General features: G+C 40.6%; 1 protein-coding gene across 2 annotated transcripts in view; it reads right to left on the bottom strand.

Moving 5' to 3' along the window:
• Nucleotides 1–21898, bottom strand: part of LOC139135180 (uncharacterized) — a 110600-nt gene that overhangs the window by 56646 nt on the left and 32056 nt on the right. Inside the window, exons 1-2 of one of the 2 annotated variants that reach the window (XM_070702446.1) lie at nucleotides 7271–7425; nucleotides 4332–4356 (exon numbers count right to left, since the gene is read on the bottom strand). In XM_070702446.1, coding sequence (XP_070558547.1) covers nucleotides 4332–4356; nucleotides 7271–7331 — 86 coding nt within the window. In that variant the 5' untranslated portion in view covers nucleotides 7332–7425. Of the gene's footprint in view, nucleotides 1–4331; nucleotides 4357–7270; nucleotides 7426–21898 lie in introns of those variants that run through there. The other variant, XR_011552943.1, reaches the window with a different exon arrangement.

Below are 21898 nucleotides of genomic sequence, written 5' to 3'. Positions count from 1 at the left end.
TTGTACATTAGAAACATAAAAACTTCGTATAGATGAATTTAATTTTTTTATGAAGACACATACATTTTCTCCATCATCCAACGGGCGACGAGCCCATTTACATGATGGGGTGGGTACCCAACACCCACTCCCCCATAAAAGAGTCTTGCTCAAGGGCACAACACCATGCTAGAGTCTCGAACTCATCATATCATCCCTCTTGCAATGCCCAAAGAAACCACGACTTTGCTCTATTCTGGAAAATATCTCTCTTCGGCCATCACTTCAGGGTTGTTGATCGCCGATAAGTATATGACATCGGATACGGTATACGTGTGACTTGATTTGAGATGCTGATGTTTTCCCTGTGTTATTGTTTTTTTTATTGCACTATTCGCGGAATTGAATTGATCAAGACAAAAATGCTTCTCTGACGTCATACCATCCCTGTCTGGATCGATATTTTGTAATTACCTTTCTTTTCCACACTGTCGACGATAAAGTCGCAAAAAGTAATTGAGCTATTATGCATCCTACGCGGGATCTTTCGCGGAGTGAACAACCGCCCGAAGCTCCGTCTACAGCCGCGATTTCATTAGTCTATAGAGAGACTCAATTTGGCCGCTTCCTTGAAGAGATATTGCCATCTGGAGAACAACTGCGTCAGAGAAGTTTTGTCTTTCGAATGCTGCAACTTGCTACTGGGAAGTACACATTGGTCTATGTTTGGTTCCTCGGCTTATAACTAGAGTGCACGTTAATTGTATCGTATGTTTCTTTGCTATAAATACCCCTGGCCATAACATTGGTACCTTGGTACAAATGGCATTTTTCAAAAGTTACCATGTTAGCACCAAGATAAGTCTCTTGTTATTGACAAAAGCAATACCACTGTTGTTAAAACGTAGATATTCCCTCGACACCCTGCCCCTCTCTGTCTCCGTATGTCTGTCTCTGTCAGTCAGTCAGTCTGTATGTCCCTCTCTCCCGCCCGCCCCCTCTCTCTCCCCTTTCCCCCTCTCTCCTCTCTCTCTCTGTCTCTCTCTCTCTGTCTCTGTCTCTGTCTCTGTCTCTCTCTTCTCTCTCTCTCTCTCTCTCTCTCTCTCTCTCTCTCTCTCTCTCTCTCTCTCTCTCTCTCTCTCTCTCTCTCTCTCTCTCATGCGAGACGGCTCGGTATTTCCGCATAGAGAATGATAAAGAGCATTGCGTCAATGCACCCAGCTGTGATATTATAGGAATGCCGTGTCATTTGTAATTCTTTCTCCAATCTTGAAACTCGTTTAAATGTGTGGCACAGAGTAGTAACTGTTCTAGATTAGTTCATTAACGAGTAATGGGCAAACAAAGATGGTTTTAAAAGTCTTTCAGTTATAGCAGTTCTGAAGTGCTCTCGCTGTGCTGGTACCCTTGTCTCATACATTAGTTTCAAGTAGTGACTTCTGCCTCTATGTAAATTAGAGTTCACCTCTTAACGCTTGGGATGCTTTTTCAGTTAGCTGACATCGTTGTTTGACTTTTCGATGCAAATGTTTCTCTTCTAGCAGCTAATGTTCGTGTTCATGTCGTCCGCCGGGAGAGTTTAAACCAACATCCCACGGCACGATCTCCGCATTCTGGTGCAGATGCGGGATCTTTGCGATTTCACCTGTTGACCTTTAGTCATCTTGAGAAAGCCGCCCTAATGACGGGTTTTACTGACAGGACATGTCGGTAAAAAATTGCTGACGAGATCAAGGTGTACACGGTAACCATACAATGTGTATACAGACGCTGCGGCAAAAGGGGTAGGGGTCGTGTGCAGTGTTCAGCTCAAATGACGAGTGATTTTCTCTCGTTGTTATACAAGGTTATTAAGTAAATGAACAGTTTTTGACGTCACATCCGAGGTAAAGTGATTACCAACGGACCTTTTATGACAAGTGACGCATTCTGTACTCGCATTTGCTTTAAAAAGAAACTATAAGAAATGAGTGACGCATTTTGAACACACACACACGTTTCGAAACAAAGAAACGACGATAGACGAGCATTCATACCCATTGAATTAGATCTCCTGTTAGGAAGGTTACACAATCTTGAAGCAACAGTTACGTGATGGCAGTAGAATACGTGAGACAACGTGCTTTAGAAAAAAACCTTGTTGTAGCAGTTCGAAGTTGCAGTAGAATCAGTACAGAAGTGATTCACCCTTCAAAAGTGAATGTCGGAAAAGTTTACAGATACTTTGTTCAAGAAAAGTATATTTGTTTCCTCGTATACTTAAGAACATTAATAGAGAAGCATGGTGCTTCATGGTCCGACATGGCCTCTATTCGCCGGGTCACTTAAAAGAAGAAAAGAAATGATTTCAAAAAATCACACCGTATCAGATATCGTATCAACAAAAGTTGCACAACCCCCAAAACAAGATTCTAAGGATTTTAAAAACCTGTGTATTCGTTTCAACTGAAGGGTGTGCATGCTGCCATAGCGAAGCGAGAACAATGGTCAATACAGTTAAAATTGGTGATATTTCGTTTCCGAGAGTAAGATGACCGCCAAAGGCGGCGACTATGACTGGAAATATAAGCAATAAAAGAGACAATTGCTTTCCTCAATCCGGAAGAAAGAGCACTGTATTATTTATCACAAAATTGTGCCATCAATTTTTTATGCTCATGATATTTTTTGTCAATGCCAATTGTTCGACAGTCATATTGTTCACAATTTGCTAGCTCTTGTCTCTGTGACGTCACCATACCAAATTGCTATACGTCAATGCCACGACATGTTTGAGGTCTTGACACACGGCCAATCGGAAATCACAACGCGCTTTCCTTGAGTTGTCATCTGACATGTCACATTCACATCATAATCGGTATCCTTGCGTGCCTATGTATGTATGTATGTATGTATGTATGTATGTATGTATGTATGTATGTATGTATGTATGTATGTATGTATGTATGTATGTATGTATGTATGTATGTATGTATGTATGTATGTATGTATGTATGTATGTATGTATGTATGTATGTATGTATGTATGTATGTATGTATGTATGTATGTATGTATGCATGCATGCATGTATGTATGAATAATGCATGATTTGTGAGGTTTTGGTGTTATCTTTCATATGCTTCTACTGCTCTACGATTCTCAGGCTTGAACTTTATTCAGTCTCTGGTATGGGGCGGTTTGACCTTAGGACAGAAGGAAACAAGAATAGCACTGACGGGTAGGAAACTTTGAACTGTTCCAATGCAATTAGGAATGTGCTGACGTTTCTGGACCCACTCTATTAATTGCATGTTGTATTCTAGGGTATGATCAGCGATAATTGACCTGGGGAAGGAATCAAATGAGCTGCAGTTTTTACCCTATAGGTTAGTTTTTTGCCAGAGAACTGAAAGCCAAGGTCTCATAAAGAGCGGTGAGCATACGTCACCAGCACTGTAATTGGAACGAAGGAAAACATATTAGCACTTAATAACCTCAGTCATTAAAACTTTCAGATGAAGTTCTACCGAGTATGGACACAATGACTACTTGACGATTCGAACGATGACAGCCTTGGAACACAACGCTCTGTCCTGTTGGCGTAATGATGATTTTTCAATGTCACGGTGAATGCATATAATGAGTTCAACCCTTAAGGCGTTCTTTTTTTTTGCTAATGAGGCGACTTAATAGCATTTAAAACTAAGCGACATCTGAATTACATTATTGTGGTGTGCTACAGAACGGTAGTTTCATTGGTTGGTACAGAGCGCATGACCGTAGCCTGTGGTGTGTGTGTGGGGGGGGGGAGAAGCTGCCTGCCCCCCCCCCTCTCCCGAATTTTTCCGAATTTACGATGTCTAAATTTATGTAAATTTCCCAAGTCCTAGCTCAGCTAGGATTTGGTCATGCTACGGCCCTGGAGCTTATTTTATCAGTCGGCCACATAATCCCCCTCCCCCGCATAAACCAACAGGGGCAGGTATAAAGTTTAATTCCATTGGAGTGTGTTTGTATAATGGAGGACCAAAGCAGTACGCATACGCTGTCCGTCTGTGATGCGGTCATTTCCAGTTCAGTATCAGACGAAGTTATTGGTGTCAAACAGATAGGGGTTCGGCTCAGACAATGTATAGATAACAGCTGACCTTGGAAAACATCGCCGTGATGACATTACACCGCCCGTGTCACCTCTTCATACTTAACACAATTTACTTCGCCTTGTAATTTACCTGCCAAACGTGTTCCGATGACAACACGTATTAGCTTAATGCAATAATCACTGAATGGGGTCGTCGTTGGTTTTTCAGGCTATATGCATGTCTAGGCAAAGAGAGGCCGATTTCTTAGAGTATCGGGAAATCAGACTTACATGTTATGCTCCGAGTCACAGGAACCTGCAAATAAAATAAGAAGAGAAAGACGTATTATAACCTGGCAGAGAAACTTGGGTCAATCGACAGACAGACAGCGAGAAGACATCTTTGATTGTTATGGTGACACTATCTATGTTCAGGTTCGACATGCATTTGTCTCTGTACTTTGACTGACAAGTTTTATCGCTGACAACGCACCATGCTAGTCCAATGATGTAACGATAACGACTAAGTACACGCAAATAATATATTTGCCAATTAATGCCACAATAGTATCCATTTACTGAGGAAACAAGGATTGAATGTGTAATTTCCTGTGTTAGTCCCTGCAAATTACAACATTTAGAAAAATAATTTAGGATACAATAATACTTCAGACAGTTATCTCCCTGCATTGACAGTTTTGTGTGATTTGTATGCTGGCCACGATTACTTAAAACTGTTTCTCCCCTATCCTGTGGTTTCGAATATCGTAAATTAGTCGCATGATTGCCATCGCACTATATTTCCAGTTTTAATTTAACCTTGAAATTACCGCTTCAACGCCTGAATTGAAATAATCTGCCACTCTGCGTTTGACGTAGTCGTTACTTTTACCTCTTAAAGGAAGAGAGGTCTTCAACCATACGCGAAAGCTCTATGCCCATGTATCTGAACGTAATGTATCGTATGAACGACGCGTGAAAAAAAAAAAGTACACGCAAGATTACTTTTCTGTGCTAACAGTGTGGCTGGTTCATAGTTTAACCTTGCATGAGCAATGTGACACACCAAATTTCGGGAGAGAGATACTCAGCCAGCATAAAATTATGAAAACACCAGAGCGTATGTTCAGGTGTGGGAGGAAAAACTTAGAGGATTTTGATGATGATGATGATGGTGATGGTGGTGGTGGCTATGATAATGTGGAGGATGAGGATGAGGATGCTTTTGATAACGACGATTATGGGGGTGCGAACAAGTGCGGAGAGGGGAACGCGATTGGAACTAATTTGGGAGAATTGGCTTTTCATTTCGTTGAAATTTCTCATAAGTGTTAGGTGCCCTATAGCTTAATGTTGCGATATTACAAATTACTCATAAAAAACAGGGATGTAACTTCAAAAAAAAAGCAGATGAGCTTACATTTGCAGATTAAACCGACATTACTTCACTATCCAATTATCTCAAATTAGTTCCAATCGTGTTAGTCGCTATTACTGTTTCAATGCAATATGTGATATATCGCTGTCGATTTCACTGTTGTGTGAAATATCGTCCTCGAATTTTGTTGCAGCTGCTGTGAATAATGGTTCGTCACGTTTACGTAGTCAGGCGAATTGTCTTCTGTTCTAGCTATATATTTCCGTAAGGCCAAAACAATTATGTTTCTCATCGCAGAGTGTAGCCTCTATTTAAATGCAGTAATTCTGGCAGGCAACAAGATGACGACGATAAGTTCACTATTTAAAAACTGTGAAACGTTTTCATGTATTTTCAACCAAACATATTGTCTACCTTGTGTAGCGAACTGTCATTTTTTTGTACACGAGCAAGAGTGAAAAGGAGAGCTGACGTGACCAATACGGTTTACCCCGACGCTGAAGAGAAAGCGAGCTTGAAACTCAGAGCCCTGTTTTGCCGTACATCGTTCATTGTCTGCACTCAAAACCCGACTCTTCCAGTTCAAATAAACCGTGACGAATATGCTTCAAGAGCCCTTCTGGGTGAAGGATTAATAAGACCTTGAAAGACAATATTTGTCTCAGTGCTCATATTTGAAATGGTTTCAGCCGAGCGAGATTAAGCCAGACATTACTAGGGCGCCGATAGCTGTGTTTGAAAATAATCCACGTTTCGTGCAACGCCAATCTTTTCCAGGTTTTAACGTCACTTCTGATGTTCAGAGTGGCGATGGCATTCTCTATAACGGCTACGGAGTGGGACGTACTGGCGACAATGACTCTCTCATTTCAAAAAGACTTCACACTCACCAACCATTCTACGGCCCCGTAGCATCGATGAATACTGAACGGTATTGCCTTATCCATACTTTAGGATGGCCTTTAATTTTAAACGTGCCAAATTGTAATGATTTACTCGCAAAACCGCGTTGTCTTAATACCAATAGTATTGACTGGAAAGCCACACAGTATCATACATACGATATACATATATATGACACGTAAATGTCTCAAATATATATTGCGAATTACATTTTATGTTTTGAAACACTTGTAGTTTTGGGATAATCTTGATCGTTTGATGGGGCGGCCACCGCAACTGTACAAGGGCGTGCTAGTGTTTGCTTAATATAGAAAACAAATAAGATAAAAAAGAAAAAACGGTGCATGCGCACTTCGGCACGTATCCAGTCGTCAAATTAGATTCGACTGAACTTCGCATATACGTGATTCGCACACTGGTGTTGGTTTAGAATTGAAATGACGACAAATTAATAACATTGTTGTCGAAGGCGTTTTTTTTGCTGAGATCGTAAAAGACATATTTCTGGATTAATGTCTTAAGATGAACTACATTGCGAGCGAGCGTAATATCGTGCGAATGGCGGCTTGGAACGGCACGTCAATTTCCTAGATCGCCCAGTGGTTAGAAATCGGGACATCGCTATTTCATGTACAGTATTACGAAATACAGCTGGAAAATTTGTTCATCTGAATCCTAAAAATGAATTAATGGAAATGTTAGTGGTAAAAACAACAAGCATTAAATTGGGGGAAAATTTCAACAAACATATCTGATGTAGTCAAAATCATGTGCAAATGGAAACGCAGGCCGGCGGACAGACAGCGTTGCCCGCGAGCCTTGTCTGTCTCCGCCATTTTGTAACGTGACAGGTGGTTTTTATTTATTTATACGCTCATCATTAATTCTGCTCCAGTAATTACTGCCCCGAGACCGTGCAGTGTAACCCCGCGCTACAATTTGTGCTTACCTGGTTGGAACAGGAGAGCCAGAAAAACTAGCGAAAGGATAACTTTGCTCGGTGTCGTCATAGCTGCCTGTGACGGTCTTTGCCAGCGGTCTTAAAATGCCTGCCTTGGCAACGGAACTAGCCGGCAGGTCACGCAGCTAATAGATAAGGATGAGTTCTGTGGGATGGTAGTGCCAGCCAAATTTAAACAATGTCCTCATTTTGGTGGTTAATGTTTAATATCAGCGCTCAATGCCGAATCGAGACACGTATAGCTCGCCAGCGCCAACGAACAGGTTTACATTCAATGGGCGGGGAGCCATACCGTGCCGGCAGATGAGATCGCGTGCATGGACAAATAATCACCCGGAAAGCTATCTCTCAAATATTGATGATTCTGGCATTATCAAGAGAAGGAACTCACATAGAGGCGTACATGTAAGACCGTGTAGGGTGTAGGACAAAGCTGCCCCCGAAGATTTGATTGATCCATCTTAAATCATCCATTAGATGTACATGTAGATGCAATGGCTGACGATGAATGGCGGGGAGCTGCCTCAAAAACCCACGCACCATCGTTGATATCAGCCACGCATGATTGACATGCTGCCTGTAGAGTAACGGACAATCGTATATTATGCGCGCACACAATGAGATATACACTCCTATAATTTACAGGTTTTTGACTCGTTACGATGTGTACCCAAACACGAAAATGACGTTTTTCGCAGTCGAAAAAAAAAAACCCGTATATTAAATCAAATGTAAGAAATAAAAGATGTGCATTCAGTCTCAAGGACTGATCGCCTCAAATCTTAAAATTGCATAAAAGCTTTACGTATTGGGAAAATGATCTACGGTGATTAATGCACCTCTGTTGTTTTCTGTTAAGACGGAAAACCCAAGTTGGGGATCTTGACTCCGGGGCCTCTTCTCCTCAGTGCCAGGGATCGGCATAATAATTGGCGAATTGTTCTTTAACGAGTCGTTACCATGGTAACAGGGAGTTCGGATATCACATCCTCGGGGAAGGGAAGTTTCGAATCTATTGGATTAAGTCCTCGTGAACATATTGAATTTCTTTCTTTTTTTTACGTCTGCTTCCCTGTTTGGATTCTCATATATGATTGACGTGAATCGTAGTACATTTGAGGACGACTTTGTGACTTTGAAAGAAGGGCAAACTATGCATGGAGTAGCTCCCTTGTCAGGTGCATGGAGATCTACTCAACGCCGAGGGAACAAGAAACCAAATACGGGCAATTGCATGCGATTTACAGAAGTAAAAAAAAGAATTTTACAACCTTATTATCGGGTCCAATTCCGTTTCCCCTAGTCCTAATTTCTACTCTGAACGCACCCTGAAACACTAAACAGCTCCTCGCTTGTTTTCTGACGATCGATAAAATTGTTCCCTTTTTAGGGAATTACCGAGTCCTTCTGCACTTCCTCCCGATTGCTGGTCATGTACCGCGTAATAGAAGCAATTGGAAGTTTGATTTCAACTCGATAAAAAACTGGAATGACTCTGAATGGCTTTGCAAACATTTCTTTTCTCGGGGACCTTTGAACCCATACACGGCGGAAAAATACAACTTCTGTTTAAGACTTGTCACTGATGACTCGAATTAAAAAAAAAAGAAATTACAAACTTTCAGCGCAGAGCGCCTTGTTCCAAAAGAACGTGGAGTGAAATTTTAATGCAGACAAATCATTGAGCACCAGGCGAAGGAAATGAGAAAGCCGGAATCTTCAATTTAAGAATTCTTTAAGGTAAACAAAGCAGCAACCATGAAAGGAAATGAAAACGAGGAAAATAGTCCGTATGATTCGAACCAAAGTAGTCTAAGCCATTAGCCGCCAGCTGAACCCCTGACCAAAATTTTGATAGTCCATCTCGTCTTTCTTGTGGGGGGAGCACGCCATGCACCAACTTCGTGGGCGTTCTGCGTCTCCCAGCACGGATACGCCAAATGCGCCAGTGATGGAAACCGCAGCGAGAGCAGATCTTCCGACGTAGGCTATAGGAGAGTCTTGAACAAGATTCAACGCCCTATATGCTCTCTCGCCAATCCATCCTTCACATGTGTCAAGTAGTGACGTCACATATCACTGGTGGACCCCGTCAGGAGGCGCATTTTCAAGGGAAACACTGTGCGATTTCAAAAGTAACGGTGGGAGTCTTACTTAGATGGCATCTTTGTGCCACAGTTTTCCGCTAGCTGCGCGCGCCCCGTGAACAAATATTGCCGCAGCGACGCACTCAGTGCTAGAGGTTACTCTACCGAATACGCGCTGCAATACTCCGACCTGTTCGGTTTAAATCTCGATTGAGAAATGGAAATGCCAGCGCGATAACACTCAAGCGATAGAATATAAATTGATCATCGCGTCGCTTTCTATGCTAAGAACTATTCATGTACTGCAGTAATATGTGACCGGCTTAAATCGAGGCAATTTGCACTCAAAGTAAAGAGAACGGCTCTGTATTCAAATGTTCGTGCGGCCTTCCGAGCGTGAGAGCCCCAATACATATACATTCTCGAACATTTCTCATGGTTAAGAAAAGCTCTAATTCCTGTAAGTGATACACTCACTGTGCATGGAGCTACCGAGTGAAATTGCATGGCAAGGCCCATTTTGTTTTCGAGAACATGGAACGACATGTACTTGAACTTTTTTCATGTTCAGTTAGATCTACTGAAAGTGATTGTCTATGCCATTGCCAAGAAAATAATGCACCCGATGGGTACTGCTCTGCCGACTTGCCCCTATTTTGCCAAAAGGAATAACTTGACACGTTGTATTCATCAGAGTTTGGACACTGAAATCAGATGTAGTTTGCCGTTTATACAATCTTATTTGCCATGACAACAGTCGGGAGATACGTGTACAGTTCTCTAAAAAGCCATACATTTTCGGTTGAGTTTAATCACCCTGAATGAAACGGGGAAAGTGCTTCTAGGGCATGAAACCGTGCGTTTCATTTCCAAATATTGTTGACAGGAAACTACGGAGAATTTGCTCTAAAACGCTCGGGAGACGACCGCCCCTGGGCACTTAAACTATAACGGTACTTCATAGTTAGGTATATTTTGCATGTTTACAACTTAAAAAAACGCCTGACACTTTTCTGTCGTCTTTTAAGATTTCTGTAGTATCTGGTCACCTTCATTAACAGAAACAGAACCAGACCTTGTAGAGCACTTCCATTAACCCTTTCACCACCATGGTTTGGCCCAAACCCATTGTTATCAATGGCAATTGTGGACCTGTATACAGGGAATTGGGGATGAACAGGTTAAGGTAGAATGCGCCTCATGAACAGATATCCGAACTGTCAAAATTTTACATTGTTATTTTGGCCTACCACTGGAGGGGGCTCATTTTGAAGCTAATGGAGTAAGTCATGTTTTCACTAGCTTAGTTTTGTAAACAAATCAGTAATTTTATTTTTCTTCATAGAGAAAAAAAATACGGCCATTTTGAATTTCAAATATTAGTAAATGTTGGGTAATTTGTTTCTCTGGTATCGAAATTTGCACGGTGACTCCTGATTTTAGTTCTTGAATTTGAAAGAGGAAGTTGAGAGGTTGCTTGAGGAAAGTTTGAGCAAAAGTTTAACGCTTTCATTTTCGAGGCGCGGTATACATTGAAACAGAAAATGCAGCGGTTTGGGTTTAATACAGTGCTGCGATACAGTCATATTTCTCAATCAACTATACAAAGCTATTTTCAAACGTCCATTTAAACAGCCCGGCTTTTGTTTAGCTTTGTTATAACCATCAAACGGAGTAGCCTTTCACTTATATATGTGTGATACTGACGTGGAATGGACGGGATCGGACTCGTTGTGTGGACGTTGTGTTATTCTGAATCAGGGCATACATTACCTGTACATTAATTTTGTGTTGATAACCAACATCCGGGGGCAATACACTGAATGAGCTTTGCATTGAATGAGTTTGAATATTTACACGTGCCAAGATAAATGTTGTCTACGTTCAACAAATATTTAAAATGACGGTTAGTCTATATACTGTATAATGTCAAATTTGCTGAATGGAGAAGGGAGAGAATGTACGAATACACGTCTTTATTGTCGACTGAAGCATTTGTTTCATATTAAGCTACCAATAAGTCTGTAATAAAAACATCTATCCCCTAAGGAAAACGAGGGAGCCTTTTATGCCTTGTTGTTTATAGATAGCTCAAAATTGCCAAATTTGAAAAGCAAAGCGAAACAATTTTGCCGATGGGGAAATTCACGTACGAAAAAATAGTCCCACTGTTTCCTATATAATTGCCCGCTTCTGTACACATGCATTTGTATCCTCGGAAGACACGTAATGGAAATGGAAAAATATTCTCAAGACCGGCCTACTTTATGAAATAAAGTGCGTTCTTGTTAAAACCTCTTGATGACGTATTGAGGATATTCAGACTCCGCAGCAAGTGCCGAGGGGAACTCAGTTTCAACTCACGTTTCTGTGAACGACGGGCGGGCATTGCATTACAGGCGCTGTTTTTTAGAACTCCACGATGCATAGCGTGTCTTAGAAGTCAATGTTGATGGTCTCCGTAATCGAATTTTGTTCCTTCTCGTCGGTCACCTCAAATGTGTTTGCGAATTTTTTTCATTTATTTATTCTGCTTTGACATGAAGTCAGGATGAGTCGCACAGGTGACTGACACCTATAAAAAAAGCAACCCTCCACAAAATAACATATTTTACAAGGTACACATACAAATTAAAAACAGAAAAGACAAACGATTTAAGATAAATTCAAAAATATAACGATAATAAAAATATGCGAAAAATTTCAAAACAGAACAAAACAAAACAGAGAAATTAACAGATACGGCAACTTTTACAGTGGCACTTTGCCACCCAAGTACAAGTGTTATCAGGATAAAATTTATTGTTTAACAGACCCGTGTAATGTTTTAATAATATAGACTTGTATGGCATAACACTTGTTGAAGATTTGCCATGAAAGGGCATTACACTACATGAGTAAAAAGCTCTATTAAAAAACGAATGACGAATATTTGGCGATCGTGTGGTGCTTGCTTGATGATATAGCAAAATATGTTGGAATTAAAATCCGCTTCGTTAATACGGTATGAGGTACATTCAACCCGCAATTTAAAGATTTCGAAATCATGGGCAGAACTTTGAGCGTGTGTGACTGCGTACGTGTTGTCTTGGATACGGTAGCTCCGGAGCATTGATGATAGCGGTCAGTGAGCACCTGCACCTGCCCCGAGTCGTTAAGAAATACGCTCCCGGAATATATGCAAATATAAACCAGCGACAAAACACCGCTATGACATCGAGAGTATCCTAAAATCCATTGCATTTCCCATGTTGCCCTCTGGAAGCGTAGAACGCCTCATATTTCGTATCAGGTCTGAGAGCACACCGCGCCCTTGGTACAATTTAGCGAATTTCGCAAATGTTACAAATCTGGTGTACGGCTTGCTTGTATGGCCTCATAACCTCTGGAGCAAATTGAGCTTTATTAACCGTCATGTTTTTGTCACAAAATCGAAAATTTACTGTTTCTAACGGTTGACGAGGAGAATGGCGGCCGCTTTGAAGTTAAAATATTAGTAAATCTGAGAGGCAATTTGCTATTCTCATAAACATTCTACTGTAACTCCCGGTTTCTCTTCTTAATTATGAGAGAGGATAGTTTGAGTTTTTCAAGGAAAGCTTGGCCAAAAGAATTTACTTTGAAGAAATTCTATCAATATTTCTCCGTCGGGTAACTTTGAATGCAAAATACAGTGATCTCTTCATTGGATCGTCATCCAACAGTGTTCAGTGAGTCTCACTGTCACCCTCGCTTCGACCTTGACACATTTTGGATATGTTTTTCACCAAATCGATGACAGCTACACAGAAAGAACCGAACAACCCATCAGCATTCTTACTGGCCGGGCAGTGATTTCCTCGTGGTCAAAACATCCCCATAAATCTAACGTAATTGATTTTTCACAGTGCCGTGGTCGTTGTTTTCTTGAGAGAAGAAAAAAAAAAGCATCCTGCAGAAATTTACGACTTATTGCTTTCATTGGACTAGAAAGAGCCATCTCGCCTTAATGTGCAAGCTGAAAGGTACTGAGTTCGTAAATTCAATTTGTGTATGGCATTCTGGAGCACATGCGGCGTTGAGTGTCGCCTTTTATACACAAGTTGAAATTTCATTGCGTGCGACAATGCAGACATATTGACAAGGCGTCGTGAAAATACAGGAAATCGTTGTAGCTACACAATTTACAGCGACGATTACATTATATCTGAATTAATGAAGATGTGAAAGACATGTGTTGCCGCGAGACCGGACTGCTTTATTCTGTACCCATCTAGTTGTTATGGACAGGTACACGCACAAATCAACACCATACCCATTTGAAAGAACACAAGCTCGATCGCCTCGGCGGTGTGTGTCAACAATTAATGAAAAATTGTCAGTAATCGTGTTAAAAGTGCCTTTCAAACGTACAGGTGACTTTTAACACGTAACTGCTAAAGTTCCCTGGGCTGGAGCAGTGTGGTTCTGTTTTTTAATAGACTTGTAAGACACTGCTGTCAGTCAGAATACATCTAGCCTCCAGCAGTTTCCATTACATCCAAAACTTATACATTTAGCAGACTGCTAATGCACAGAAGGAACTTTAGAAAAACTCAAAGTTTGTGAGATATATATATATATATATATATATATATATATATATATATATCACAAATTACTTCAAGCACAAAGTAATATCTATTACTTAAGTTTCATGCATAGTGCAATCTTCAGACAAAACAAATTCATATATATATATATATATATATATATATATATATATATATATATATTACTTCAAGCAATAATATCTGTTACCTAAGTTTTATACATCTTACAATCTTCAGACAGTTGAAGATTGCCAAGATGTATGAAACTTAAGTAACAGATATATTATTACCTTGTGCTGACATTCTCACACGCGTTTTTCAACTTAGTAAAAATTGCACATTCCATTTTATTAAGAAAAGCTAACAATCATAACTCTGGTTGACGGATCATCTCAGCGGTAAATAAGTGTGGCGCCTCACGCCTTATAGATCCAGTCGCATTACTTGTGCCATTCGCACATGTTACAGCATGTAAAGACTCAACACGTTTTAAGTTACGAATGTTTATATGGTGTAAAACATCAAATATTTTCTAATCCAGGTTAAGATATCTACCCTTGTTCGCTGAGTGTTTTTGAACGGTATACTGTTTCGGCATATCTTCCATTAACTTCGTTTCAAATGGATGAGTGCAATTCTTTGCGAGCAATTTGGCAACTGTCACATTGATTCGTCAACGCAAATTCCGCCGCACCGACTGCGCTAATTTGAGTCACAGGGTTGTGATTTGATGATGGGGAAACCGTTTGAGACCTGCCGTTTTTTTTGAGAGCGAGAGCACTGCGGTCTAGGCCCTACGAAAGCTGCCTGCGGCAACAAAATATCTTTATCTCTTCCTGCGGTTCACATGAGAAGGCCCAAACTTTCAATGTGAGAAATTCCGGCAGGAGTGGCGCACTTTCCCTCTTATGAAGAAATGCGCCTTATTTGGGAAGCAATCGATGCGCTGTCCTGTCGCGCTTTTTACGGTCGCGTGGTTGTGATGACTCTGAACTCCACCCATATCGTCTGGCGCAATATTTCCTGAGTAGCCGAAATAAAGTTGAGAACACAGGTTCGACCCGAGGACATAAACTTTTACTTGCCAGATTTTACGTGTTTGCAATAACATACCCGGTGACATTTAAGGTATGCTTGGCTATTTCCGTGTGGGGGTTTTACTGTTTCCTATATACGCCCATTACTCCAGGGGGGACGAACACTATTTGTACAGAGCCTCGTTACTTTAGCGCAGATCAAGCGAGACATTTTTGATTCCTAGGCTTGTTTGCTGTTACCCAGGGTGCAACACTGTGAAACACTTTCAATATCGTCTTCCGGTTGAAATGTGCCTTGTGACCAAGCCGTCACTTTGTATAAACGAAATTAAATTGTCAACAGAATATTATTTACGGGTCATTTGTTACTTCATCACTTTAGTATAAAATTCTGTTTGATGTTTGTTTGTTTTTTTTTTGGGGGGGGGGTGTTATAAAACATTCCCTTTTGATCCTTACAACTCCAATACGTGAGAATTGCCTGCTCGATCGAAAATTTCGTGTTCAGAGAACACTGAGCTAACATTCCCGCTGGCTAGAACTAGTCGAAAGCAGATCCAGCGCCTTGTAACAGGCACTATGATAAATGCCGCGTATGTGTGTGAAATAAATTACTGTGAAATGCGCTAAACGGAACTTCAAACTGACCAAGGTTGCGTATGCCTTGCGCAACCCGACACCAGTGCCCTTTAGTCGGTGATTAAATTAAAATCCGAAACGAAAAACTATGAATTACAAATCTGCATATTAATGGCTGACATGATCTACCCAATATCGAGCATTGTGAGATTAATTGCCGGCATTCGATAATGTTATCTGCTGGGATACTGGCTTTTTCTGAGACAGTCTTGATGGAATGTCTCAATACATCGCGATATTCGAAAGATCTGTTCAAAAACCACGTAATCGAGTCTTAATTTCGAAAGCAATTTACAATTTATGGCGATTCGAGACTGCTTCTTACAAAATTATAGTCCTGGTTGACAATACGATAACCTCTCTGGTTGTCGTCTCCGAGTTGCAAGGACACAGCTATCTTTTGGCACGACTGACCTATGTTCTTGTAGATTCGATTAGGAAAAGGGTCTCATAAAAATTGTCGATGCCATTTATCACGACCACTTGCCTCATAGACGAAAACGCGATGACGCTGAACTGCCGGGCCATAACATTATATTGCAGGTCAAATCTTGAACCCCGGCTATCACTGTCATTATTGTTTATTCCCAGTGTGAGCAGTGACAAGAATGACTTAATAAACTACCTATACATACGACGTTCCGCCTTCAAACACTACATTTATTGCTAATCCTTTGGGGTTTGTGACGATTATACAGCCTTTAAGATGTCTGCTCGCTCTGATCCTTCAGCCACAACAGTTACTATGCACCGTTTTCACTGCAACGCCTTCTATAACGGCTAGTTCACTATAAATATTTCTGTCCAACGAAGTCACGAAATATTAGCCCCGACCCTCGGAAGGTAAATTTCTCGCAGTATGTGGAACTATATTTCAATATTTAGCCAACAACTTTGATATACGTTTTGACGCGGTTTTGACTGCCTCTACGATTTTGATGGCTCACCCCCTCCATTTACAGGGTCATGAAAGACAGATAGGAGTACAAAATAAAGTTTTGGTGAAAAAATGCTGAATGTGAGTGAATGTAAACGATATCCGTTCTGATTTCCAGGTCTAAACGACTGCCTAACGCGGAATAGGGTAGAAGGGCTAGAAACACTCGGGAGAAACTAGTAACACGCCCGTCAGCCCCTGTAGTTGTCGAAGTATTACCGAAGTCATAATCCGCTGCTGTTAAAAACGTTGTTGTCGATTTACTCTGTTTAAAGCCTCTCACTCTCTAACGCTTATGTTTTTCAATTCCAAGATTTCAAGGCAGTCAGCTGTTTGGATTTTAAATAGCAAAAAACCCAAGAGTTGGCTAACACACCTGTTAGAACATCATGTGCATGGATATTATGCACCGAGCAAATGATATTTGGATCTTACGATGGATCACTAAATCAAGAGGATAAAACATTTTGGTCCTTTTTTAATGGACCACTAGGATGGATACTAAAAGCATTGATAAATTTATTCTACATTTGAGAGTACTATTTGATTACATGGGATACGTTTTATGACCACATTGCAACTTCCATTCTTAAAAATCAGCTTATTGTTCATTGGACTCCCTTGCCAAGAAATGTAAAATGCTTGTTTGCCATCTACAACTACTTGCAAACACCCTGTACGAAAGTAAAGTGACTTTTGACACGGTAACATGCCATTTGTGCAATATTTGTTGTTGTTGTTGTTGTTGTTGTTGTTGTTGTTGTTGTTGTTGTTGTTGTTGTTGTTGTTGTTGTTGCTGCTGCTGCTGCTTCTGTTGTTGTTGATATCATGATGAACATGGTGATGACATAATAAACACATTCATATAGACAACGACGACAATATGTGTAATGCTTGTCTTGTCATATCAATATTTTAGTTCACTGATGTATGTGTTCAGATAGATAGATAGATAGATAGATAGATAGATAGATAGATAGATAGATAGATAGATGGATGGATGGATGGATGGATGGATGGATGGATGGATGGATGGATGGATGGATGGATGGATGGATGGATGGATGGATGGATGGATGGATGGATGGATGGATGGATGGATGGATGGATGGATGGATAGATAGATAGATAGATAGATAGATAGATAGATAGATAGATAGATAAATAGATGGTATCTCGAGAATGGATATTGCTAGTTATCGTTAATCTCATGAATAGGAAGCGATTCTCGTAGATATTATGAGTGAACTTTGTAGACCGTCTTCAATATTTGTCGCTTTTGCTGATGAAAAGTCCCTCGTTATGAGCGTAAAGTCGTCTCGGATATGTCAGCTGAGATGGCAATGACGTGGGTGTGTTTGTCGTCAGACTCGGAGATTTATCACCGCCACGACGAAGGAGTCCAACTGTGAAAATGAATGAGACTTTGTGCTGGATAGAGTGCCCTTTCACAGTCCGTCTGCTAAAGGTCCGTACTAAAGACCCTGACTGCTTCTTTTGCTTGTACCCTTGGCGCATTTAAACGGTTAAAGGCCATCATTTGAACCTGTGGTCTCGTATATATATAGGGGAAAAATGACACCTCGTAATAAGTTTTCCCAAGGGCAATCTTCCCGCTGCTATTCGTAATTTAGCTGTCACACGATGCAAAGAAATATCTCTTTTATTGTTAATCGATCTGCTTACACAATTTAAGTTTAAGTTCAGCCAACATGGCAACAGATGCGACTTACGGCAAAGCTATGCTCTATATATTGGATGCTGTATGATTTAAGACTTTTGATGTCGAGAAGCCTTCAATGCTGAAGTTAATTAAGCAAGCTTTCGATATTATAGCTGAAGGTAACAATATTTTGGTTTCTAAGAAAAGTGACTTTGGCATTGTTGCCAATTTTAGTCAATTTTTGTCATGCAAGCAAGATACCTTCATTTTAATCATCTCGCCTATCATCTGAAGGATGGGAATACTGAGCGTGATAAAACTGCTAAGGGGCAAGCTGGACATATGATCTATTGATCGAAAGAAAAAAAAATATTGAGTAAGTTGCCCTTTCCCTACATCGAAGTGCAGAATGCATTTCAATTTTAAAGACTTTCAACATTTTGCTAAAAGGATGCATTACGCAAATAGCATAAAATATCAATAATATGTATGAATATCTATAACATTAGATCTCCCATTTTAATCATAACAATGTCTAGCACATACCTTTTCGAGATAGTACGCCAGATGATAAAACTATAGGCAGCACGAAGCAGCAATTTTTGCAACGAGACCGAAATTGTTTTAGATATTTGTCACAATTACTTTCCTGTGAGCTGAAACTTCACACCCTGTAGTGTTAGAAACTCGTTTTACGGTCCGAATTATTGAAGGCCTTTTTTCAGCAAAACAAATATTACCTAAATTGCCATTCCAAAATGAGGATGTAACTGTACCTCAATGAGTGTATTGGCTGTTTTGTATTTTAAATGAAAAAATAAGCTGTGAATTAAGCTATGGCAAGGTTACTTAAGGCCAGGGATCACGACAGCCGTCACCGAGACTATTTGACTCCGGTCATTTAAATCTTACGTTGTCCAATCGCTTTTGCATAATCACCACTTTTAGCGTTGAAGGATTTTTCTATTCGTCATGCAATACCGTGCGCTTGCATTTAATCTCAAGTTCCATTAGCTGTGACTTTGATGTTACAGCATTTTCAATTCGGTTCTGTCCGTAACACTCGGTTTCTTGTTCTACTCCCGAGATCACGTCAAAATGCCACTCGCTATTCTTGCTGCCTATACACGGCTTCCACGTGCGTGAGTGCAAAGGTCATAATTGACAACCGAAGTCCGGTCCGGACTAGAATTCATTTGCCAACAAATTGATGACATTGAGTATTTTACATGATGCATTCTGTACGCAAAAACAATATTTAAGTTATGTGTCAACATAGTCCTGGGAAAAGAATATATATTTGTCTTATACAACATAAATTATAATTATGTTTTTTAATTTTAACGTCACAGCTATTGTCTCTGTAATGTTTCCCCTTCTGCAAAGCGGCAAATGATCTTAGAAATTTAAGGAAAAGTGCACAATGCATATGATATTTTGTTGTTTATAGTGTGGTTTCAAAGCTCCTCTTTTCTTAAAGAAGGGTCGGGCAAGCCTCGACCGTCGAACGAGACAACATGCCACGCCGCCTACGCCATCAAAAATGCCAAACGGGGTTCAGATTGGGAATGCTCATGCACTAACCGACAAAGGTTAATCCAAATTACGCTGCATCTTGAAACGCGGCTACGCATATTGGCATTACTATTCGGAGTGAATCTCAACAGAGCCATTCCGTTTCGTATCAAGACCGAAGATATGCCCAATCAAAGTTTGTCCACTTCCCTAATCTATTTCTACATGTCCCCGAGAAACCCGACGCAAAGATCGATTTGCACTTTTGTTGCCAGCGAGCATTGGCGGACTGTATGTTGTTGAATATTGCTCATCTGTTAGATAGGATTGCCTGAGCGAGCTGCGACCTTGGGGAAAACCTATACGATTTACATGTATCTCATCCCAGGGACTCATTATTCCTTTCATGGGAAGAGGGAGTGGGAGCGATATCATCGCATGCCTTTGAAATGTTTTGCTTAAACCAAAGTGGGACTGATAAGTGATGTCATCAGTGATGCGGCTCATAACGATGGAATGAAATACTCCCGCGTCCCTCGCCGAGTTGAAAGGAAGAGAAGGCATCGAGAAATGTCGACAGCAACAATGGAACAAAATGAATTCCCTAATTCCCTTGGCTGTTCGGAGCGCGGGAGAGGGGGGGCGACGAAAGCCCTGCAGCAGTATCGCTTGATCGACAGCGCTGAAGTTCTGTGATAAAATTAAAATCCACAAATAGAGCGAGCTCGTTCCATTGCTGTCGACATAAAGTTAATGAAAATGGCAGATACAGATCTAAAGGAAGATTTTCCAAGATAATGGAATATTGTGAATGTGGACAGCTAGGTGAAGCTTTAGTAATTTTGTCTGGCATGTTCTGTCCTCACTGCCAGAGCGTGAAGAATGATCGTGACCCCTTAAAATCTCTCTAATATGACCTTTCCAGTCGGTGTTCGACAGTAGCTTGTAAATAGTTTGTAAAAGAAAAATGCAAGCGCGACAGGTTTTTACGCCTAAACTATGATCTGAAAACTTGTGGAGAAATTCTGTTAAATCATTGATAAACGTACAAAGACAAAGACATACGTAATCATGAATATACGTGTAAGAGAGAGAGAGAGAGAGAGAGAGAGAGAGAGAGAGAGAGAGAGAGAGAGAGAGAGAGAGAGAGAGAGAGAGAGACAGACAGACAGACAGACAGACAGACAGAGACAGACAGACAGACAGACAGAGGGGGAGAGAAATGTTGCATGGTACGTGTAGATAGATAGATAGATAGATAGATAGATAGATAGATAGATAGATAGATAGATAGATAGATAGATAGATAGATGGATGTGGTCGATAAAATATGTATATGACTGACGGAAAACGGCCATCTCCACAGTTTGTAATAGCAATAATGTCAAAAAAATTACAAAATACATCACTGAAAGAGAGAGAGAGAGACAGACAGACAGACAGACACAGACAGAGACAGACAGACAGACAGACAGAGGGGGAGAGAAATGTTGCATGGTACGTGTAGATAGATAGATAGATAGATAGATAGATAGATAGATAGATAGATAGATAGATAGATAGATAGATAGATAGATAGATGGATGTGGTCGATAAAATATGTATATGACTGACGGAAAACGGCCATCTCCACAGTTTGTAATAGCAATAATGTCAAAAAAATTACAAAATACATCACTGAAAGAATGAAGATTTGATTTGTACCATGGTCTTGAATATTTGGAGATGACGGCGACAATGTGAGAGAGGGAATAAAGGAAATGAGCTCTGATTAAATCTAAATTTATTTTACATGCACCATTACATACACTGCTGTTGCTCTACTTGCGTTTCACATGCTCCCAGGATATCGGCGCATCGACCAAACATTTGTTGTGAACGGTACTCGTACGTAAAATGTCTTCTCCGGCGGTCGGAGGTACATGTACGACGGGTTTTTTTTATTGAATTCGAATGGGATGACGGGGTTCAACAGATTTTCACGAAGTCACACACTTCTGTATAAAGAGTTACGACAGTGCACGGCATGTCAAAGATCTGAGCATTTTATCGTTTATATCTTCCGCGCATCGGCACTTTCACAGTCATGTAGCCTAAGGACACCACTGTAAACCTTACTGCTTGTCTTCTGATACGTTTCAGCGTGAATAGTTCTTTCCGACTAAAC

This window comes from Ptychodera flava, chromosome 6, assembly GCF_041260155.1.
Source record: "Ptychodera flava strain L36383 chromosome 6, AS_Pfla_20210202, whole genome shotgun sequence".
Lineage (NCBI taxonomy): Eukaryota > Metazoa > Hemichordata > Enteropneusta > Ptychoderidae > Ptychodera > Ptychodera flava.
Note: the sequence above shows the minus strand (reverse complement) of the source record. Positions and strands in the feature narration are given on the sequence as shown.